This window comes from Alosa alosa, chromosome 2, assembly GCF_017589495.1.
Source record: "Alosa alosa isolate M-15738 ecotype Scorff River chromosome 2, AALO_Geno_1.1, whole genome shotgun sequence".
In the NCBI taxonomy this organism is placed as follows: domain Eukaryota; kingdom Metazoa; phylum Chordata; class Actinopteri; order Clupeiformes; family Clupeidae; genus Alosa; species Alosa alosa.
The window spans coordinates 34,093,909-34,118,967 of record NC_063190.1 but is presented as its reverse complement, the minus strand read 5'-3'; the positions used below and the strand labels follow the sequence as shown (position 1 = coordinate 34,118,967).

Below are 25,059 nucleotides of genomic sequence, written 5' to 3'. Positions count from 1 at the left end.
GAGGTATACTGCCCCCTTTTTTTATGGAACGTGGGTTGTTACTCTACACATGGGTAGACCAACTGTTCTCACCTTTCTGGAGGTATACATAATATTTGCTTCCCCATCCTTTTATGGATATCGTGGAGTATGAATTGATTTTTCAGACAGCCTATTTCCACTTGGACATTAACAACAAGATGGCTTTATCCTTTAGAAGCAATGATTTTGGTCTTTTAAAGAAACAATTAGGTTTATGGTTTACTGCATAACTGTTCATTCACCATATATCTCTTAATTTATGGAGTCAGATTAATTGTAGTTTCTCAAGCAGGCGAAGTTCAGTAAATATTTTAAAAAAAAGATTTACCCACTTTTAGTTAACTCCATCTTATCCTTAGACTACTTTTTTCAGATTATTTTCTGTCCTGATTCTCAGGACAAGGTTTCTTCCAGTTTTTTCCTCAGTTGCCTTCCTGGTCTGACAATATATTTTTGATATGTTTTGTAATGGACTGAAAACCTATAAAGGAGCTGCCTGCTATACAAATAAAGAAAAATGGCTAATTTAAATAGAAAAGCTAATTTGGTCAGATGGATTTAGAAGGGTTTGCATCTGAACTCTTCATGTGTAAAAACACACAAATTGTGAAAGCTGGGTGGCGGTATAATCAAGCTTTATTCTTGAATATTTCACTTTCTTAAAAAAGGTTACATTTACACAGCACCCTTTACTGTCACTTTCTTCATTATTCAGGTTGACTCCAAAAATGAAAATCTAAACAAAATCACAAAGAAAGCCAGAACAAAAAATATTTCCAACATTCCCTGTTCACAGTGTTTGTTAGTAGTGTTAGCAGTTTTAGCAGCAGTGTTAGTTAGCACTAGTGTTAGCAGCATTGTTAGCAGTGGCGTTAGCAGCAGTGTTAGTAGTAATGTTAGCAGCAGTGTTAGCAGCAGTGTTAGCAGTAATGTTAGCAGCAGTGTTAGCAGTAGTGTTAGTGTTAGCAGCAGTGTTAGCAGTAGTGTCCCCTCGAGTGTCCTCCTACAGCTCATATGCTAAAAAACAGGAGGAAGTATTATATGAACACAGAAGGAAGGATTTTCATCCTCTCTGTAACAATTAGGGTTTAGGGTTTTCTCTCTTCATTTCTATTTCATTGAACAGATTTGATTTTGTACTTCAAAAGGTCTGTGAAACAAGACACATCAGATGCTTGCATTTATTGTTAAGTTGTGAGCAAATGTATATGGTCCTTTACTGCTAACATCTCTACTTAATATTATATCATGTATGTAAGTATGAAAGTCTTCAGAGCCACGTGAGACGTTTACAGCTTTGACTCGGCGTGAATGGCGACGAAGGGGTCCTCGTCCATGTTGCTGATTCTGAAGTGGGCGCGGCCATCTCCCCCAACATTCACCTGTTTCCCGGTGCACCTGCCGCCATCCTTCTGACCAGAGATGACGTCACAGTAGGTGCCTCCAGGGAGACCAGTGTTCAGAGTCATGTCCAGGTTCCTGTGGATCATTATGGGATAGTCAGAATCAGCAATGTCTTACATGCCCTGTGTGGATGGTATGTAACATCATAGCTATGTGAAATACGACTTCATCAGGAACAAAAACAGTGATTTTGGACTGTTCCACCATGCCTTTGGTGTTATATTGTGTTATAGATATTGTATTGAATAAATGCACTTCATATTGGATTAACACCACTGATATCAGATCAACTCACGAGTCATCATTGTTGATAACAATGAATCCGCGGTTTCCACGTCCGAAAGCAATCTGGTTGCTTCCGTTGTCCCACCAGTTGGTGAAGTGCTGACCATTCACCACGTTACGGAAACCCACCATGTTTCTGAAATGACCAAGAGTTCATGTTAAATAGTAGCTAAACAATTCCATGTATGCCTCATAAAAGTAATTATTGTACATTTAATTGAAATGTAGGCTACATAATGAAAATTGTACATAATGAATTGAAAACATGAATGTGTCGGGTGCAAGGCTTGCCATTGCCAGCTGTATCTTCGCACAGGGTGTGTGTGTGTGGGTCTCACCTGATCTGGCGCCACCTGTGCTCACACACCCAGCCGTCCCCACAGGTGGAGTCAGGGTTGATGGGGACGGGCTTAGTGGATCCATCGCCATGACTGGGAGGCCCCATCCAGTCGTTCTGGTCCTGAGAGAGAGCACACACACACACACACACACACACACACACACACACACACACAGCACTGTTGAACCAGCCCAGCAGTAGTCAGGGCTACACTATAGCAGCTCAGCTCAAGAGACCACCAGAGAAGAAATCATCAGTCAGTACTCAGGGTTTGAGTAGCTGAACTACACAGGAGTAGATGAGGGCAGCAAAGTACCTTTCCATTCACGAAGTTACGGTCCCAGCGGTAGCTTGACATCACTCTAGTGAACCCATTGGGATGGGCCAGCATGAAGCCTACGGCCATCTTGTGAAGCCTGAAGATGGGAGAGAGTTCATACTGGAAGGTACATGGTATGGAGCTCTACTGAATAATCTACTTGTTTAGCATGCAGGCTACCTGCCATTTTAACAACGTTTGAGGCTGAACTCCTCAGCAGTGTCTCCCATCACCAGTAGGGGGCAGCAGGAGGCGAGAGGAACATACCTGGAGTCCCAGAAGGTCACAATGGAGGCTCCCCCAGCACCGTGTCCCCTCTGGTTGTCATGGTTATCCACAAACACCAGAGCCTTGTCTGATGCCATCATGCCCCAGCCCTCACCCCAGTTCCTGAGGTAAAAACACAACAAAAACATCACAGCAACATTACAGCATTACAGAGACCTCACTCAAGCGCCAATAGCTACTGTAGGCCACAGCTATCACACAAAGCTCTCTCACTGCTCAGTCTGCATTTGTTTTAGAGTCTTACTGACTTACTTCAGGTAGGACAGCTTATCTCCATTCCACTTGCGCATGACTCCCCCCAGCCTGGCGCCATACTTGAACTCAGTAACTCTGCCCAGCCCAAAGTATTCATGGGCTTTGATGGGCTCTCCTCCAAGGTCAATAACCTGCCGGTAAAAAATCAGGCTTTAGCTACAGTGCTCCAGCACCCCTGTCCACACCCCCCTGTTCTGGCATTTAGCTACAGGGCTCTAGTACCCCTGACCACACCCCCCTGTTCTGGCATTTAGCTACAGGGCTCTAGTACCCCTGACCACACCCCCCTGTTCTGGCATTTAGCTACAGGGCTCTAGTACCCCTGTCCACACCCCCTGTTCTCCTGGCATTTAGCTACAGGGCTCTAGTACCCCTGTCCACACCCCCTGTTCTCCTGGCATTTAGCTACAGGGCTCTAGTACCCCTGTCCACACCCCCCTGTTCTCCTGGCATTTAGCTACAGGGCTCTAGTACCCCTGTCCACACCCCCTGTTCTCCTGGCATTTAGCTACAGGGCTCTAGTACCCCTGTCCACACCCCCTGTTCTCCTGGCCACTGGGATTTGCCTACTACTACTACGTCTACTCTAGACTACTGTTACTCCTGTGCACTTCCAAGTGTTTCTTTGTCTAGTGGTCCTTTTAGTTGGATAGAGGTTTCTGTGGTCTAATGTGTGCAGTGGAAGAACACTTGCTATATGCTGTCTTTGTATCTGATGGTGTGCTTCTGGTTTGGTCACCAAACTTATGGTGGTTGTGTATCTCTGAAGTTCGTCCCCTGATGTGTGTGAGTGTGTGTTTTTGTGGGTGTGTCGGTGTGAGTGTGTGGGTGTGTCGGTGTGACTGTGTGTGTGTGTGTGTGTGTGTGTGTGTGTCAGAGTGTGTGTGTGTCAGTGTACTGTATGTGTGTGTGTGCAGGTGTGTGTGTGTGTGTGTGTGTGTGTGTTTACCTCTTGGAAAATGAAGGGTCTGGAGCCTCAGGAGAACCACCTGGTGTTGAGGTTGTGCAGGCGGCCGAAGACTGCGCTCAGATCTCCAGGCCACATGTGCTTGCAAGCGTCCATCCTGAAGCCAGCCACGCCCATGTCGATCAGCTTGTTCATGTAGTCGGCCACTTTCCCGCAAACAAAGTCCTTCTCCAGAGCCAGGTCCAGAAGTCCCACCAGATGGCAATCTCTCACCTACAGACAATAACAACGCTGTTATAAGTGTAAGTGCATGTTGTGTGTGATGTCTGTATGCTACTGAGACCTTGAATTTCCCCTTGGGGATCAATAAAGTATCTATCTATCTATCTATCTCTATCTATCTATCTATCTATCATATTATACTGTCTTGAGAATGGAATGGATATACAGTGTCTTTTCACAGTAACGTAACATTTTTATATAAAAACACTAGCTATTTCAAAGATGTATCAAATGTATCATTAATTCGTAAACACAAGTAAAGATATACTGCATAGTACATGAGTAAAGTAAAGAGGTTCATAAGACTGTGTATTGTAATACATAATACATAAATAATAAGTGACCCCAAACTTTTGAACGCTAGTGTAAATGAAAACATGGCGTTTGAACTGGCATATGTGTAAATGAAAACACCTGGCATCTGAACTTTGAACTGGCCATGTAGATGTTCACCTGCAACAGCAGGTCCCCAGCGCCCACACACCGCAGATGTTCACCTGCAAGGTTGGGGTGGTTAGGGGGTTAATGTTATGGACATCTATACATTGTGGTTATGGTGAAGGTTCTATGGAGATGTAAACATATGGGTTCATAGCTGTCAAGGTAAATTTCCTTAAACACTAATTGAACAACCTCCCTGATGCAGAAACATACTACATATCTCAGCTAAAGCAATGGTGTCGGTCTGTTTTTTCTGTACTGTTTGTACTGTTTTTCTGTACGGTCTGTACTGTTTTTTAACAGGATCATATAGCATTTTCAGCTACACATAAGTGCATCTACACACACTGGGTGAATGATTGGTCTTTTTGTGCGGTTTTGTCTTTACCCCAACGTTGTTGCATCTGGCGATCATGTCCCTGAGCTCGTTCTCGTTGCCTGATCTGGAGCACAGGTTGTAGCTGATGGGCTGGTAGCGCTCCCACCAAGGCCTCCAGGGGCTGTTCACCACGATACTCTCATGGGGAGGGGAGATCTGGGGGAACAGAGACACACATGCTTGGCCACTTTTTAACCATCATTATGTAGCATCGCAGGATAAGCATGTACACTGCCTGAATAAAAGTGCAATAGAATTAAATGCAGGAAAGTGACTTCTCCCTACATCATTGCTCATAGTCCCAGCACAGCAAAAACAGTTACACAAGGAGGCAGAATAAGGGAAGACTCTAAATAAATATCATCATCATTTAGCTGTACAGATGTACACTGAACATCTGGAGAGATCTGGAACTCTATTCTGCTGCCATGGTAACCCTGTAAACCACTGCCCCATCCCTCACCTGAACACCTCCAAAGCCGTTTGGCCCCAGGTAGCGCTCACACTCTGCGGCGATGTCGGCCCAGCGCCACTCAAACAGGTGGACGATGGCCGTCCGGCCGTGCTTGGTGTGGGGGTTGTGCTGGGCAGCACAGAGACCCAGGAGAGCGGTCAGAATCAGCAGCTTCATCGCTTCCCTTCAGACGAGAGAAATCAAGCAAAGTACTGGGGTCTCTCCTCATGGTATATTTGTGTCACAGCCATCACTGCTCCACCAATCAGAGACCACCTGCAGACCATACCTCAAAAGAAATCTTATCTTTGGGTCAGGTGTGGCCTGTCAACCCCTTTCCCATAGTTAAACTCCCCTAATCAAAACTCTACTCTCACAAACAGTTACAGTGAGCTCATTTAGTTGTGTTGGTAAACCATTTTGAACACTGGAATTAAAAATGTCTAAAAAATTAGGTCTGTACGTGAGCAATTGCGGCATTATTATGTCTTACCTCTTTAATGCAGCTTTCAACTTCTTCTTGTATTTGTCATGTGCTTTTTCTCAAGGTTTATGAAGCAGTTATTTAGTGATCATGGCAAGTTTGTTTTGGTAATTTATGCCTGTCATCATTATGTAAGCGTGAGCTTTGATAATTTTAGCCAGTCATCATTATGTAAGCAAAGCAGCTGTGTTTTCTTGCCCGATTTAATCTCTCTCTCTCTCAGTAGTATTTGGCTTCTGCAAGATGAAAGGGCAGTGTGGGGTATACTGTACAGTCACCATACAATCCCATTTCAAATGTATGCAAAAATAGGAATTCATATGAATGCATTATCTGTGATATTTGGCAATATGGAATCAAAAAGAACCCATTAGATGTAGTTAATTTGAATGTACGGTCGGTTGCACATAAATTAAATGTCTAAAATTAATAATATTAATTAGCAGTTCATTATTATTAAAAATTAACAGTATTAATTCTAATATTACTACTGTAAGTAAGTAAGTAAATTTAATTTATAGAGCACATTTAAAACAGTTTCCACTGACCAAAGTGCTGCACAGAGGATATGGCTAAAAATAGAGAAGAAAAGCAAATCAGAACAAGCAAAATATAAAAGGCAAGCACAGAGAAAGAAAGCAAGACAAATACAGAAATACAATAGACAAATAGACAGCCCTAAAGAAATAAATAGAAACAGTACAGAAGACACTTTAATATGAAGAAGAGAGGAGAGAGATGGACAGCTAGGAAGCAGGGAAGGCCAAGGAGTAAAGGTGGGTCTTTAGTCTTGATTTAAAAGTGGTGATGGAGGGAAAACATCTGGGGGCAGACAATTCCACAGGCGATGGGGCTGCTACACATAAAAGCTCTATAAGCCTCTTTTGCTTGAGGCGTGGTGGGCCACAGAGAGAAGACCCTTGTCGGCAGGGACCTGGATGCTGAGAGGGGATGGAGGAGGTCTGAAATATATGAGGGAGCAAACCCATGCAGTGCCTTATAAACAATCAGAAGGAGTTTGAAGTGGATCCTAAAACTAATGGGGAGCCAGTGTAAGGAGGCCAGAACAGGGGTGATGTGTTGGTATTTCTTGGTGCCAGTAAGCAACCTAGCAGCTGCATTTTGTACTAATTGCAGATGAGAAAGTTGGGACTGGGGGAGACCAAGATAGAGGGAGTTGCAATAATCTAACCGGGATGTAACAAATGCATGAATTACTGTCTCTAAGTCCTTGGGAGACAAAGAGGGTTTGAGATGGGAAATAATTCTCAGCTGATGGAAGCTACTCTTGATAACAGAGCTAATCTGCCTTTTAAAACAGAGCTCTGAATCAAGGATGACACCTAGATTTTTGGCATGTGGCTTGACAAAAGAGGAGAGGTGGGCTAATTTTCCTTCAATCGGGGGTCTAGCTTTAGAAGGACCAAAAATAATGACCTCTGTTTTATCATCATTTAGCTGAAGGAAGTTATTATTCATCCAGCACTTAATATCCTGGAGACAATCCAGAAGAGGCTGAATGGAGTTATCAGCTTTTAAGGGCAGGTATAACTGGGTGTCATCAGCATAGAAGTGAAAAGAGATGTCATATCGCCGGATGATGTCACCAAGGGGAAGAATGTATAAACAGAACAGCAAAGGGCCCAAAATGGAGCCTTGCGGGACCCCATAGGAGACAGGAGCTGAGGAGGAAGAGAAGCAACCAAGGGATACTGAGAAGGTTCTGTGTCTGAGGTAGGAGATGAACCAAAGTAGTGCTGTCCCCTTTATGCCTACCCAGTCCTCAAGACGGGTAAGGAGGGTGTTGTGGTCCACAGTATCAAACGCTGCGCTGAGGTCCAATAGAACCAGGATTGCATTTTGACCTGAATCTAGAGTGAGAAGCAAATCATTGGTGACTTTTAGCAGAGCCGATTCAGTACTGTGGAGTGTTATAAAACCTGAATGGAAGGGCTCAAGGATGTTATGCTTAGTCAGGAAGGGAAGCAGCTGGGCCAGCACTACTTTCTCCAGTACTTTGGAAAGGAAAGGGAGTTTAGAGATGGGGCGGTAATTATTCAAAGAATTTGCATCCAGGTTGGGCTTTTTAAGCAGGGGTTGGACCACCGCATGCCACTGGCTAAATTGTCCTTTATTGACACTTAATGATACAAGGGGCCACAAGAGCTAAGCGAGTACACAATGCAACTCGGCTGTGTAGCCATGTACACCGAATCACAAGACTTAACAGAATTGGATTGTTATCCTCACGACTGTATCAGAATAACAAAAATTTAGCAAAATTGAAATCCCTTTGGTTGGCTATTTGTGTTCCAGTGGTGCCACAAACGAAGGATGTGACACTCTGGCATTCAGTTTTTCTGTGGTCACTGTTTCAGTAGGCACTCGTGCACACGTGTGGCCATACAAGAACACCATTTTTCACTCATCACATAAAGGCCCCTGCTTATTCAAGTGTGAAAACCATTAAGACAGCCAGTGCCGGCCCAAGCCTTTTGGGGGCCCTAAGCAGACTTTGATTTGGGGGCCCCCTCCCACAACACAGAGTCACCTGTGCTTGGCGATAATTGACAACTTCACACTATAATGTCATATTATAAACTAATACAGTGAGGTTATGTATTAATTAAATTATTAATTAATTAAAACGGGTGTGTGTGTGGGGGGGGGGGATTTGGTAGATGTGATTTCCTGTATTCTGGTGCATTTTTGGGATGGTCAGCTGGAGAAGGGCAGTACCTAAATTTGTTCAGATTCATAGCCTTTTGCTTTTTGTTATAGAGGTAGTGACTTCACACAACTACTTGGGGTTCAGGGTCCCTTGACCTCTTGGGCTCGGTAGGCTCATTCAGTAATCCATCCTTGCTCACATGCCAAAAATGTTTTGGGGCTCCGCCATAGACTTCTGGTATTATTATAGTTGTTATACACCAACCCTGTCACCTTTTAATCTTAGAGGGTACTAAAACTCACAGATTTATTTGAAACATTCATATTCAAAGTGATGCACTAAGGGTGGTTTACTGAAGTTGAATTGACAAATAACAAAATACAACAGCATTTGTATTTGTCGTAAACAAGTACATCAGTTTAATGACTTGTTTTTCAACAGATTTGCAGAACAAATCCGCAAATGTGCATTAAATCAGCAATCTTCAACTACAAAATAAAACCAAAATAGACAAACATTAATAATCAAAAATAAAATGTCCCAAAAAATAGATACTTATTCCTACTTCGTTCCTGGCTTATAGGCATCTGCAACTCTGCAGTGGACGAACCTGCAATGATTAAATAAATACATAAATAAATAAATAAAAAAACTATGTTTACTGTGTCATGTTAACTATTAACGGCTATGTAACCATTTGCCGACATTTGCCATGGAGGCAGACACTTGATGAGGTAGAGTTAGGTAGAGGTAGAGATGTGCTCCAAAGTAACTTCAACAGTGTCTCTGAAAAAAATTAAAATATTGCATAAGTGCATATTTGATCGAGCAGAATGAGTTTATTTTGCTATCATTACTTACACTCATCAACAAGCAATTCCACATCTAACAATTCATATTCTATTGGCAAATGAGGCATAATCAAAAGTAGTCCTATACTTACAGTTTTTCTCGATCGTTTTGATACCTGTGTCAACTCTGAAATCACGCTCTCAAAACAGTTAACACCCGTGTCTGAACAAAAGCAAAAGGCTGTTACTCTCTCAAAACACTTAAAACATGCAGCAAAAGCAAATCTTCCCTTCAAACACTACAACTTGTTGCCAATTAAAAAAACACTCTTTAATCAATCATTACACACTGGACAACAAAATGCAAAATCTAGTTCTCAAAATGAGCATTTTTGCTGTCTGTTCCATTGCTTTCTCATTTTTCTGGTATCAGAAAAAAACTGTGAAAAGACAAAATGTACTGAATAAAAAAATAATTTATTCATTCTTCCCAAGATGTAACTGTCATTGACATGTAAGACATACAGTAAATACCTAGATACCTAAATAGCAAGATACAGTAAATTTCATTGAACTACAACTTGGTCATTTTTCATCGAGATAGACCTACAGTAAAAACCTTTTGTACTGTTTTCTCCACCAAATAGGCAATACAGTACTTTGTCTAAATGTGCATTAGATGATACTTGCCTAAATAGCAACACAGAACAGACATCTCTTATGTATAATGAATGATTGCTGATTGAAGAATTGTGCAAAGGAGTTTCACACAGGTGTATCAGAGATTCAGACTTATGCAAGGAATATATACCACTTGTGAAAAGATGTTTTCCTTTTGTTTAGCATGGGAAAACCAATAGAGTTTGGGGCTTTTGAATGACACCTGTGTTAACTGTTTTGCAAAAGGGTGTGAGAAATGTGTGAACCCAATGAAAATGTGTGAACACATTCGCAAGAGATGACTTCTGCTGTGCAAAGAAAGTAGTCATGAAGACCAAGTGGGTTCTAGTTTACTTAAGCAGGTAAAAGCAATCGAGAAAAACTGTAATTGCAGTATGGTGAACGCTTAACATGGTGATCTACTGCAGCCTAAATATTAGGGTAGCACCGCTACATCACTCGCCACTATCTTAATCAAATTTAAGTCTATTTTCATCACAGAAGTCTCCCCACCCAACATGGTATATTTTCTCAAACACTACCATCTCTCTCCAAAGATCTTAGAGCAGAGCGCAGTTAGCATTAATAATCGTTTACTACTTAAACGGCACCGACAATCAAAAAACCCAGTGGAAACTAGATGGCAGAATCGACCCACCATTTTTTTCTACTTCGCCACCTACAGATGTTTTACCGGTATGATATTTCGAAACGCAATGTTATTTCCCATAGACATTCGACGCCCGGAAGTTGGATGGATACGGAAGTTACGGAGGCGGGACTTATTCTGGAGAGGTCTATGCACCCTAGGTGTTTACTTTACGCGCGTGACTCAAAGGCTGGCAGACACAGTAGCAGTAGGCAGGCATATTGATCATGAAATCAGAATTTTCTTGTTTTGAATTATTAATTGTTTCATTTATTAATTCATTGATGTCACTTGTTTACGTTAGTTATTATGTAAAAAAAAAAAGAAATTCGATTTGGGGCCCCCTGGTGGCCTGAAGACAGCAATAATAATATAACGTGAATTGACCTCATTTATTGAAATACAGATTAGTCTTAGTACTGCTTGTCCAATGCGCAAAGACCCTGTGGCACAAGCGGCAGCACCATAACACATTTGGGTCTCAGTGCCCGTGAGGTCCCAGGCTCAGCACCATAACACATTTGGGTCTCAGTGCCTATGGGGTCCCAGGTTCGATTCTGACCTACAGTTATTTCCTGATCCCACCCCATCTCTCTCTCTCTCCCTCTCCCATTGGCTTCCTGCCTCTCGCCACTGCCTTATCAGCATACAAATATAAAGCTAGACTCAGACTAAGTAGTGAGTATATACAGTAAGTTATGTAGTGTGATGATAACAGAACAGGTCAGACTCAGACTGGGTAGTGAGTGTGTACAGTAGGTTATGTAGTGTGATGACAGAACAGTTCTAGACTCAGACTCTGCTGAGCAGTGAGTATGTAGTGTGATGACAGAATGGTTCTAGACTCAGAGTCATCTGAGCAGTAAGTACAGTGAGTTACGTAGTGTGATGACAGAACGGGTCTAGACTCAGACTCATCTGAGTAGTGAGTGTGTACAGTAGTGTGATGACAGAACGGTTCTAGACTCAGACTCTACTGAGTAGTGAGTGTGTACAGTAGGTTGTGTGGCACAAGACTTTAGCTGTTAAATGTCTACTCGGGTTGGTGGTGTCTTACTGGATACACTGTAAAGAAATTTAGACATTTCAAGGATGATCTGAATTAACAGTCTTGAGTTACTTTTGTCCATGACCTCTGAGGTCAACCTCCCTTAGGGAATCTAGAGTAATAACAGCTTTTCTTTATCATGACATCTCTTTTATTTTCATTTTATGTAATCCATCAAGAATATCCTGTTTAATCTGTTTTAGTTCTATAAATAGTGGTAAGACTTTGTCTAAGACAGACATGATGCTCGGTAGGATGTTTGTGTGTTAGTAACCTGTCTCCGACGTTGTGAATAAAGCTTTGTAATCTGCAGTACGGTCGGCTTGTTGTGCATTATATTTTGCCTCTTTGAGGATTAATACTTCATTTTTAGCACAGTTATGTAGTGTGATGACGGTTCTAGACTCAGACCCTGAGTAGTGAGTGTGTGCAGCAGGTCATGTAGTGTGATGGTGGTTCTAGACTCAGACCCTGTAGTGTGATGGTGGTTCTAGACTCAGACCCTGTAGTGTGATGATGGTTCTAGACTCAGACCCCTGAGTAGTGAGTGTGTGTACAACAGGTTATGTAGTGTGATGGCGGTTCTAGACTCAGACTCTCCTCAGTAGTGAGTGTGTGCGGCAGGTTATGTAGTTTGATGGCGGTTCTAGACTCAGACCCTGAGCAGTGAGTGTGTACAGCAGGTTATTTAGTGTGATGGCGGTTCTAGACTCAGACCCTGTAGTGTGATGGCAGTTCTAGACTCAGACTCTCCAGAGTAGTGAGTGTGTGCAGCAGGTTATGTAGTGTGATGGCGGTTCTAGGCTCAGACTCTCCAGAGTAATGAGTGTGTGCAGCAGGTTATGTAGTGTGATGGCGGTTCTAGACTCAGACTCTCCTCAGTAGTGAGTGTGTGCAGCAGGTTGTGTAGTGTGATGTCGGTTCTAGACTCAGACCCTGAGTAGTGAGTGTGTGCAGCAGGTTGTGTAGTGTGATGGCGGTTCTAGACTCAGACCCTGAGTAGTGAGTGTGTGCAGCAGGTTATGTAGTGTGATGGCGGTTCTAGACTCAGACCCTGAGTAGTGAGTGTGTGCAGCAGGTTATGTAGTGTGATGGCGGTTCTAGACTCAGACCCTGAGTAGTGAGTGTGTGCAGCAGGTTATGTAGTGTGATGGCGGTTCTAAACTCAGACCCTGAGCAGTGAGTGTGTGCAGCAGGTTATGTAGTGTGATGGCGGCACTCTGGTTCTCACAGGCCTGATAAGCACTGGCCCAGTGCCACTGAAATATCAGCCTTCAGTCAGCTCATATCTCATGCCACAAATACCACGCTTCCCAAAATACCGAGGGGTAGATGACCTCTGACACATTTACTGCTCTTACTATTGTTAAGGTTTTGTAATTGTTATTGTTAAGAGTAAATGCGTAACTAACGACCCAAAACAGACAAAAACAACACAACTTCCAAACAGAGCAAGCTTGGTGGGCATTTTTTCTGGAAGTATAATATACAAACAAATTTGCAACAGTCAGGGCAGGGCCTGAGCATCTTTCAGTCGCCATTAAACATTCTATATAGCTAACAGCTTTCGCTCCTCTCACAGTACTCACTCCCCCATGCTGCAGGGGTCTGGTGTCACAACTAACCAGTAGGTCTGGTTTATGCGTTTAGTCCTCTCGGCCTGTTTCTGTAATGAGTAAATATACAGACAGGCAAGTAGGGCCTGCCCCTATTTACTGTTCAGATACTGAATAGTTATGGCTCCTCACAAACTCCTCACCCTTCCTGGATAACATATTGTAAGTATTGTTAATACCACTTTATTTTATGAACTCATGCAAGGATGTTTTTAATTTCATATTAAACTGTCTAAAAGACAGATCTGTTTCCACATACAGTATGTTTTGAGTTTGAGTTTATTCACAATACCACTTCAAACATTACAATAAACCAGTAGGGTTTACAAAGACAGACGGGTAGAGTGAATGTCGAAAATTATATTATTAATTCATGTATCCCGTAAACAAGAACCCCGTCATACATGCAGAGCTTCGAGTCTGTAAAGAAAACATTATATGGCTGACCACAGCGCCCCTACATATGAGTCTAAATACCCACGAGGACCCGGGGTCGAGTTTGGTCAGGGTCATTTCACGATTTTACCCTATCTCTCTCTTCCTGACAATCTCTAACTGTCCTATCATAATACCCCCCCAAAGAAAATTTTATGGCATACCTGATATGTAGCATCAGACCACTGATAGATACCATTCCTGGAGATACAATTCAATGGGGTCAGAGAGGGCAAAAACAGTCTCTCTTACATTATGTGCTGCTTATGCAAAGACTTACATAATGATGAGAGAGGGCGCTAAGACCAGAGCCAACTTAGAATGATCACAACCTCACTGCCTCCTAGCAGCATTTGAAAAAAAAGGTTGACAAAGCATAATAGAATTGAAAATTGCATGAAATTCTAAATGCATTTGTTGTATTTATGAATACTTATGAGGTCTGAGCCAAACAATCAGGGGAAATGGCTCCCCATGCCTTTCAGCAAAATCAGAGTTTTCTGGCAAGGATAAGTGTCTTTCTCTGGAAAAGAGTTTTTGTCAAAATTCTACCTACATAAATTGTTGCATTTTGCATTGGCTTGTAATTTACGTTACCTAAACCAAGAAAACTAAATCAAGGTGTAACTCACCCTAAATCAAGAGTTTTGATTAGGGGAGTTTAACTATGGGAAAGGGGTTGACAGGCCACACCTGACCCAAAGATAAGACTTCTTTTGAGGTATGGTCTGCAGGTGGTCTCTGATTGGTGGAGCAGTGATGGCTGTGACACATATATACCTGAGGAGAGACCCCAGTACTTTGCTTGATTTCTCTCGTCTGAAGGGAAGCGATGAAGCTGCTGATTTGACCGCTCTCCTGGGTCTCTGTGCTGCCCAGCACAACCCCCACACCAAGCACGGCCGGACAGCCATCGTCCACCTGTTTGAGTGGCGCTGGGCTGACATCGCCGCAGAGTGTGAGCGCTACCTGGGGCCAAACGGCTTTGGAGGTGTTCAGGTGAGGGATGGGGCAGTGGTTTACAGGGTTACCATGGCAGCAGAATAGAGTTCCAGATCTCTCCAGATGTTCAGTGTACATCTGTACAGCTAAATGATGATGATATTTATTTAGAGTCTTCCCTTATTCTGCCTCCTTGTGTAACTGTTTTTGCTGTGCTGGGACTATGAGCAATGATGTAGGGAGAAGTCACTTTCCTGCATTTAATTCTATTGCACTTTTATTCAGGCAGTGTACATGCTTATCCTGCGATGCTACATAATGATGGTTAAAAAGTGGCCAAGCATGTGTGTCTCTGTTCCCCCAGATCTCCCCTCACCATGAGAGTATCATGGTGAACAGCCCCTGGAGGTCTTGGTGGGAGCGCTACCAGCCCATCAACTACAACCTGTGCTCCAGATCAGGCAACGAGAACGAGCTCAGGGACATGATCACCAGATGCAACAACGTTGGGGTAAAGACAAAACCGCACAAAAAGACCAATCATTCACCCAGTGTGTGTAGATGCACTTATGTGTAGCTGAAAATGCTATATGATCCTGTTAAAAAACAGTACAGACCGTACAGAAAAACAGTACAAACAGTACAGAAAAAACAGACCGACACCATTGCTTTAGCTGAGATATGTAGTATGTATGATCAGGGAGGTTGTTCAATTAGTGTTTAAGGAAATTTACCTTGACAGCTATGAACCCATTTGTTTACATCTCCATAGAACCTTCACCATAACCACAATGTATAGATGTCCATAACATTAACCCCCCTAACCACCCCAACCTGCGGTGTACCTGCTGTTGCAGGTGAACATCTACGTGGACGCCGTCGTCAACCACATGTGTGGCGCGGGGGGAGGGGAGGGACAACACTCCAGCTGCGGCACCTGGTTCAGCGCCAACAGGAAGGAGTTCCCCTCCGTGCCCTACAGCCCCTGGGACTTCAACGACGGCAAATGCAGGACCGGAAGCGGCAACATCGAGAACTACGGGGATGCCAATCAGGTAGAGTGCAGATGCCAGTTCAGATGCCAGGTGTTTGAGAACTACGGGGATGCCAATCAGGAACATATGCCAGTTCAAACGCCATGTTTTCATTTACACTAGCGTTCAAAAAGCCAATTGGGGGTAGAGTGCAGATTATTATTTGCCAGGTTTTATAATATGTATTACAATAGGAACAGTCTTATGAACCTCTTTACTTTCACAATATCTATTTACTATGAAGTATATCTTTACTTGTGTTTTGAATGAATTAATGATACATTTGATTACATCTTTGCAAATAGTTTAGTGTTTTTATATAAAAATGTTTTTATGTAAAACCATGAAATGACACTGTATATCCATTCCATTCCAAGACAGTATAAATGATAGATAGATAGATAGATAGATAGATAGATAGATAGATAGATAGATACTTTATTGATCCCCAAGGGGAAATTCAAGGTCTCAGTAGCATACAGACATCACACACAACATGCACTTACACTTATAACAGCGTTGTTATTGTCTGTAGGTGAGAGATTGCCGTCTGGTGGGACTTCTGGACCTGGCTCTGGAGAAGGACTTTGTTCGCGGGAAAGTGGCCGACTACATAAACAAGCTGATCGACATGGGCGTGGCTGGCTTCAGGGTGGACGCTTGCAAGCACATGTGGCCTGGAGATCTGGGCCACGTCTTCGGCCGTCTGCACAACCTCAATACCAGGTGGTTCTCCGGAGGCTCCAGACCCTTCATCTTCCAAGAGATAAACACACACACACACACACCGACACACACACACACACAGACACACACACACACACACACACGCACACACAGACACACACACATACACACACGCAAAATAAGTTTGGTGACCAAACCAGAAGCAGGCAATCAGAATAGCTTACAGAGAAAAAAAACATAGTTACCATGGTTACTGAACAGATGATATAGGATTTGGCCGAAGGGTTGGACAGGGGTACTAGAGCCCGCTTCAGGGGTGTGGTGATACAGCCCTGGAGCAGGGGGTGTGGACTGCTAGCTAAAAACTGATTTTTTACCGACAGGTTATTGACCTTGGAGGAGAGCCCATCAAAGCCCATGAATACTTTGGGCTGGGCAGAGTTACTGAATTCAAGTATGGTGCCAGGCTGGGGGGAGTCATGCACAAGTGGAATGGAGATAAGCTGTCCTATCTGACGTAAGTCAGTAAGACTCTAAAACAAATGCAGACTGAGCAGTGAGAGAGCTTTGTGTGATAGCTGTGGCCTACAGTAGCTATTGGTGCTTGAGTGAGGTCTCTGTAATGCTTTAATGTTGCCGTGATGTTTTTTTTGTGTTTTTACCTCAGGAACTGGGGTGAGGGCTGGGGCATGATGGCGTCAGACAAGGCTCTGGTGTTTGTGGATAACCATGACAACCAGAGGGGACACGGTGCTGGGGGAGCCTCCATTGTGACCTTCTGGGACTCCAGGTATGTTCCTCTCGCCTCCTGCTGCCCCCTACTGGTGATGGGGAGACACTGCTGAGGAGTTCAGCCTCAAACGTTGTTAAAATGGCAGGTAGCCTGCGTGCTAAACAAGTAGATTATTCAGTAGAGCTCCATGCCATTCACCTTCCAGTATGAACTCTCTCCCATCTTCAGGCTTTACAAGATGGCCGTAGGCTTCATGCTGGCCCATCCCTATGGGTTCACTAGAGTGATGTCAAGCTACCACTGGGACCGTAACTTCGTGAATGGAAAGGTACTTTGCTGCCCTCATCTACTCCTGTGTAGTTCAGCTACTCAAACCCTGAATACTGACTGATGATTTCTTCTCTGGTGGTCTCTTGAGCTGAGCTGCTATAGTGTAGCCCTGACTACTGCTGGGCTGGTTCAACAGTGCTGTGTGTGTGTGTGTGTGTGTGTGTGTGTGTGTGTGTGTGTGTGTGTGTGTGTGTGTGCTCTCTCAGGACCAGAATGACTGGATGGGGCCTCCCAGTCATGGCGATGGATCCACTAAGCCCGTCCCCATCAACCCTGACTCCACCTGTGGGGACGGCTGGGTGTGTGAGCACAGGTGGCGCCAGATCAGGTGAGACCCACACACACACACCTGTGCGAAGATACAGCTGGCAATGGCAAGCCTTGCACCCGACACATTCCTGTTTTCAATTCATGATTGTATGTACAATAATTACTTTTATGAGGCATACATGGAATTGTTTAGCTACTATTTAACATGAACTCTTGGTCTTCTCAGAAACATGGTGGCTTTCCGTAACGTGGTGAATGGTCAGCACTTCACCAACTGGTGGGACAACGGAAGCAACCAGATCGCTTTCGGACGGGAAACGGCGGATTCATTGTTATCAACAATGATGACTCGTGAGTTGGCCTGATATCACAGATTTTCATTTATTCAATACAATATCTATAATACAATATAACACCAAGGCCATTTCTTGGAACATTTCAAAATTACTTACACTAGGGCATATACGACATTACTGATTCTTAGTCAGCCATCCCATAATGATCATTTTGGTTGCTCCACAGGAACCTGGACATGACTCTGAACACTGGTCTCCCTGGAGGCACCTACTGTGACGTCATTTCTGGTCAGAAGGATGGCGGCAGGTGCACCGGGAAACAGGTGAATGTTGGGGGAGATGGCCGCGCCCACTTCAGAATCAGCAACATGGACGAGGACCCCTTCGTCGCCATTCACGCCGAGTCAAAGCTGTAAATGTCTCACGTGGCTCTGAAGACTGATATCTCTACTGATATTCAGTAGAGATGCTAGCAGTAAAGGACCATATACATTTGCTCACAACTTAACAACTTAACTTGCATTCATACAACAATAGTCTGTGTCGAGTCAAAGCTGTAAAAGTCACAACTGTAAAAGTCAAAACTGTAAATGACAAAACTGTAAAAAGTGAAGAATTTCATGTACATATTTTTACGTATAGCAGCAAGCTAGTTCATATGTAGGCTACATAATATAGCATATGTAGGCTATATAATATAACGTATAGCAGCAAGTCAAGCTAGTTCATATGTAGGCTACATAATATAACGCATAGCAGCAAGTTAAGCTAGTTCATATTTTTACTGACACCGTCATTCCTGAGACACGGAATAAGACATGACTTTTTAACTGTGCCAGTTGTGTTGTTGTTCATGAAGGATTAATAATAAAATGTATTGAAGCTGCGGAAGTGAAAGTGTCTCAGTATTTGCAACACCTAGCTCTCCACAACACATGCAGTAAGAACATTACATACACACACACTCACACACACACACACAGTAAGAGCATTACACACACAGACACACGCGCAAACACACACACACACACTGAGTAAGAGCATTACCCACTTGTCTCTCCATCACCACTCCACACCAGGGTAACCTTAGTGATCTTGCCATGACCTTCTTGCCTTCTGATGTGCGATAGCAGCTCTATTTAGTAAATAATCGAGCTAAATGCCTCCATGCCTTGATGTACGATAGCAGCTCTATTTAATAAATGATCTAGCTAAATGCCTTCTTGCCTTCTGATGTGCAGTAGCAGCTCTATTCAGTAAATAATCAAGCTAAATGCCTCCTTGCCTTCTGTTGTGCAATAGCAGCTCTATTTAGTAAATAATCAAGCTAAATGCCTCCTTGCCTTCTGATGTGCAATAGCAGCTCTATTTAGTAAATAATCAAGCTAAATGCCTCTTTGCCTTCTGATGTGCAATAGCAGCTCTATTTAGTAAATAATCAAGCTAAATGCCTCCTTGCCTTCTGATGTGCAATAGCAGCTCTATTTAGTAAATAATCAAGCTAAATGCCTTATTGCCTTCTGATGTGCAATAGCAGCTCTATCAAGCTAAAAGCCTTCTTGCCTTCTTTAGTGCAAAAGCAGCTCTATTTAGTAAATAATCGAGCTAAATGTAAAAGTGTGCTTCAGAAGCCAGCAAATGTGGCTTATTTGTATTTATTATGTGACATTGAATTTCCCCTGGGGATCAATAAAGTATCTATCTATCTATCTATCTTCTTATGATGGTCTACAGAGAAATCATACCTCGCTGCGACACATTCTGCTGTAAGCTGTGTGACAGTGAAAAGACAGTGTGTGTGTGTACATGTGTTTGTGTGATTGTGTGTGTGTGTGTGTGTGTGTGTGTGTGTGTGTGTGTGTGTGTGTGTGTGTGTGTGTGTGCAGTGGTTAAAGTGGGATTTGGCAGGTGGGGGAACCCTAAAATCCAGTGTCGGTGCAACGGGCAAAAATGACTCACCGTTGGACAACATTGAGTTTCACTAATTCACATTCCTGAATTTGCATAAAAGCATAATACATAAAAGCATAATAGAAGAACATGTTTGGCAAGGTCTCTGGCCATGGTCCTGAAGGGCTTTGTGAAATCGTGCCGGAGTCGACTGCACAGGCAGGAGTCAGGCAGGATTCCGCCATACACCCCCTTATTCTTTAACTATGGAAGACGGGAGGCGTAAAGGGAGGTGGTGGATTGCAAGCGGAGAACCACCGATGCTGCAAATTCGACAGGTAGACAGCGATTAAACTAGATGTACTGCAGAGCGGTACAAAATATGACCGCCGCCCAGTCCAGCACATTTTTTCCACCAAAATAAATCACGCTGAAAGGATTATATGATTCTAACTGTCTCACTAAATTGCATTATCCACACTCAATTCTCACTGATATCTGCTAGACAACAAGTACCAAAACATGATTAGTTCATAGATTTCACATGTAAAATTCATTTTATACAACCCCCACCTCCATCTTGCCTGTTCATAATTCTGAGAAATTCTTGAATTGTGTGCATGTGTGCATGTACATGTTTATGTTATGTGTGTGTGTGTGTGTGTGTGTGTGTGCGTGCTTGTGTGTGTGCCTGTGTATGTGCCTGTGCATGCAAGCGTACATATGTCTACTGTGTGAGTAAGTGTCATAATTATGATTACTGTGAATGTATGTGTGTGTGTGTGTGTATCTGTTTGTGCACATGTGTGCACATGAAATGGGTTAACATGACCCCTGGAGGCAAATATACGGAAAAAAATGGTCATCCTAGTCCCTACAGTTCTCAAGATATTCACAGAGAACTGTGTCTGCCCTACCCTCCTTTCGGGGGGTCCAGTCCAGCGGAGGGGGCAACAGATCAAAACGAAAAACGACGGTTCCATGCTATCCATGTGGGGTTACATGCCCACCAAGTTTCGTGTACCCCGGTCTTTCAGTGTCCCGGGAATCCTTGTTGGTGTACGTCACTAAATGTACACATACATTATTTTATTGTAAGGCCCCCCATGAACAAAAGTATACAAAACTTGGCATGCATTCGGAGGGTGTCATAATGATCCTACACTTTTAATTTCGTGCAGTTTTGACCTTGTCAGCCAGAGATATTGTGATGAAAACACCTAATTTTTTTGCTTTTTTAATTTTTAACTAGGTGGCGCTATACATGAAATAAGTGGTAATGGGATGGGTTGATATGCCCCTTAAGACCAACATACATAAAAAGGTGGACCTCCTAGGCCCCTACGGTTCTCGAGATATTCACAGAAAACTGTCTCCGGCCACCTACAGGCCAGTTGGTGTATAGTAACATAAATTAATTTATTGTGTGGCCCCCCATGAACGGAATTCCACGAAACTTGGCGTGCATACAGAGGGTGTCACAATGATCCTACACTTCCAATTTCGTGCAGTTTTGACTATGTTAGGTCACAGATACCTGCGATTACAACACCTCATTTTTACTTTTTTGTGTTTAGAGTGGTTATGGAATGGGTTGACATGGCCCTTTGAGATCAACAAACAAAACAAAAATGGTCCTCCTAAACCCTACGGTTCTCGAGATATTCACAGAAAACTGTGTCTGCCCTACCCTCCTTTCGGGGTGTCCAGTCCAGCAGGGGGGCAACAAATCAAAACGAAAAACGACGGTTCCATGCTATCCATGTGGGTAGCATGGAACGCTGCGCGGAGGTCATAATAACCTGACTGATTGAAGTAGGAGGCATGGCAAATCCCTTTTCTTACGTTTCTAAACGGCATATCATGGTGTAGCAATACCTTTTGGACAAGAAATGCTAGCTTCTTGGTCACTCACCATTTATTATGACCGCCGCGGCGGTTATATAGGTTTTGTGAGATTTTTTTTCTTTTTTTTTTTCTTTTTCACATGTCCAAATTTCCGTCAAGGATTTCAGGGGCACTGAAAGACCGGGGTACACGAAACTTGGTGGGCATGTAACCCCACATGGATAGCATGGAACCAACGTTTTTTGTTTTGATCTGTAGCCCCCCCGCTGGACTGGACCCCCCCCAAATGAGGGTAGGGCAGACACAATTTTCTGTGAATATCTCGAGAACCACAGGGTTTAAGAGGACCATTTTTTTTTGTATGTTGATCTCAAGGGGCCATGTCAACCCTTTCCATAACCCATCCCATTACCACTTATTTCATGTATAGCGCCACCTAGTTAAAAATGAAAAAAGAAAAAAATGAGGTGTTTTCATCATATTATCTTTGGCTGACATGGTCAAAACTGCACAAAATCGAAAGTGTAGGATCATTATGACACCCTCCGAATGCATGCCAAGTTTGCGTGAACTTTCGTTCATGGGGGGCCTTACAATAAAATAATTTATGTGTACATTTAGTGACCGTACACCAACAGAGTTTTCTGTGAATATCTTGAGAACCGTAGGGCCTAGGATGACCAATTTTTTTTGTATGTTTGCCTCCAGGGGTCATGTTAACCCATTCCATATGCACACATGTGCATAAACAGATACACACGCACACACATACATTTACAGTAATCATACGTATGACACATACTCACACAGTAGACATATGTACGCATGCATGAACATGCACAAACACAGGCACATACGCAGGCACACACACACACACACACACACACACACACATCCACACCCACACACATAAACATAAACATGTACACGCACACATGCACACAATTCAAGAATTTCTCAGAATTATGAACAGGCAAGATGGGGGTGGCATTGTATAAAATGAATTTTACATGTGAAATCTATGAACTAATCATGTTTTGGTACTTGTTGTCTAGCACAGTGTTTCTCAAAGTGTGGTCCGGGGACCACTGGTGGTCCGCAAGCTATCCCAAGTGGTCCGCGAGCAGACGTGGTAAAATATAGTATAGATGCAATATTGAACCAACTTGTATGTAAATCCAAACAGTTCTGCAATATTGCCTATGTAAGTTATGCCAGTTTAAATCATATTAATCCTCTGACACAATAAGCAAGGTGCAAAGACAAAAAGCAAAGTGGTTCAGTGAGTAGGCCTATTGTGTGATATACTTTTGAAGTAGGTACTACTCTTTTTTTAGCTAGGTGGTCCGTGAGGGGTTTTTTATTGGTTAAGTGGTCCTTGGTCTGAAAAAGTTTGAGAAACACTGGTCTAGCAGATACCAGTGAGAATTGAGTGTGGATAATGCAATTTAGTGAGACAGTTAGAATCATATAGGCCTTTCAGCGTGATTTATTTTTGTGGAAAAAATGTGCTGGACTGGGCGGCGGTCATATTTTGGACCGCTCTCTGGTACATCTAGTTTTAACAATATCATCACGCTTTATCGTTGGCATGAAAAAATATATTTATTATTAATTTATCTGAGGTGGCGGAACTGCGTTCCTCCCCGTTCCCCCCTACTTTAACCCCTGTGTGTGTGTACATGTGTTTGTGTGTGTGTGTTGGGGGAGGGGGCTGCTTTATTCATTTTGAGGCCAGACCTGAAGCAACTGTCAACCATTTCCTGCCGTGTGATAGTTTAAAGCCCCCTGAAGCATAGAGACCCCCATTCTGCTCAGCTCCAGGAGAGAGGACAAGGTCTGCTTGCAGTGAGCTGCTTGTGAGTTCGACTCTAATATTCACGGCATCTCCTCACGGTACATTAATATTGCATGCATGGAATGCTTGGTGTGTGCTATATAACCATACAGAAATGTGACCCTTTTAGTCAGTTTAACACACTGGTAATTCCTTAAGCCTCATTTTCCAATGGCCAGGGCTGTTCAAGAGATTTCCATGCCCTACACCCTGACAAATTAGGCTACATGGGTACAGCATATACTAAAAAATCACAAGGGATTAATACCAATTCTTACTGTAGGTTGCTTCAACAGTCATGATTCATATCCATCACTCCAGTCCATAGAGTGCAGGGGCATGGGGCAACTATTTGATGTTGCTGTGCAACCACATAACCAGTTCCATGTGTTCTGATTGGATGAAAATGTTCCTACTGATGATTAAAGTTCTTTAGAAAGAAATGTTGGCCAATATCAATGGGAACATGGCAGAACCACAGTACCTAGGAACATGGGCCTGAAACATTGCTCAGAAACTTGCGTTGTGTATCAGCTAGAGTGTGTTGGTTGAGCATGGTGGGCGACAGCTCAGTTGTTACTATTCAGTGTTAGGCGCCATCTGAGCAGGCAGACTGCGTCTTCACCACAAACACCCTGATGCTGCAGACCAGCGGATGTGGTTGACATCCTCAGAGACACGCAGGAGGTGACAGTGGCAAATCACCTTCATTTGATCTTCACTATTAAATACAGGTGTATCAATGCAGTTCATTGACCTTTTCCATACCTTGTTAGGTGGTCAGAAAACAAACATCTTCAATAACTTTTACTACATCCGCCGGACTGGGGATAAAACCAGTACTGATTACTAGGGCCCCAGGGGGAGGGTATCAATGCAGACTTATGCAGACTTAAACGTATTTAGGTGGTCAGAAATATTTAGGAACTTTCTCTACAATGAATGAATGCAATGAGCAAATGAATTTTACAATAATATTAATGTGTATTTATGAAGTTTTTGGACACCTGTGTAACAATATATAGGAGTAAAAAGTTGAGTGAATTTGCTTTGTTTGATTAAGAGAACAAACATGTTATCAACACATAAACATGTTAACCTGCAATTGAATAACCAAAGCGACAAGTGTAAAACAATCAAGCTAAGCAAAGTGAATATGATCAGGCCAGTGTGCAACGCTTCGGCCAGTTGTCCAGTCAGTTTAAGTGTTTGCTAGCACTCTCCTCTGCTGTCCTGTCCAGGGTCTCTGAAGACTCATCATGAACATGCAGCTCCCGCCAGGTCTGCTGGTGATCCTCCTGTTTGTCTCTGGACTGAGCCTAGACATGGGAAAGAGACCAAGACTGAAACCACGCCAGCAATACAAGAAGTTTGTTGACCAACACATTATAGGTGAAATGACTAAAGGCCAATGCACTCAAGTTATGAATGAGAGGAAAGTCTTCCATACAACAAAAACGTGC

General features: G+C 43.1%; 1 protein-coding gene and 1 pseudogene across 1 annotated transcript; one reads left to right on the top strand and one right to left on the bottom strand.

Annotated features, from left to right (window-relative positions):
* Nucleotides 1-1,204: 1,204 nt before the first annotated feature.
* Nucleotides 1,205-5,552, bottom strand: LOC125291050 (alpha-amylase-like). The gene is given in 9 exon segments (XM_048237574.1): nucleotides 1,205-1,500; nucleotides 1,721-1,846; nucleotides 2,049-2,170; nucleotides 2,367-2,466; nucleotides 2,637-2,759; nucleotides 2,910-3,043; nucleotides 3,862-4,092; nucleotides 4,931-5,077; nucleotides 5,385-5,552. Coding segments are annotated over 9 exon segments (1,341 nt in total). The 3' UTR covers nucleotides 1,205-1,310.
* Nucleotides 4,655-18,691, top strand: LOC125291049 (annotated as a pseudogene).
* The last annotated feature ends 6,368 nt before the right edge of the window (nucleotides 18,692-25,059 follow it).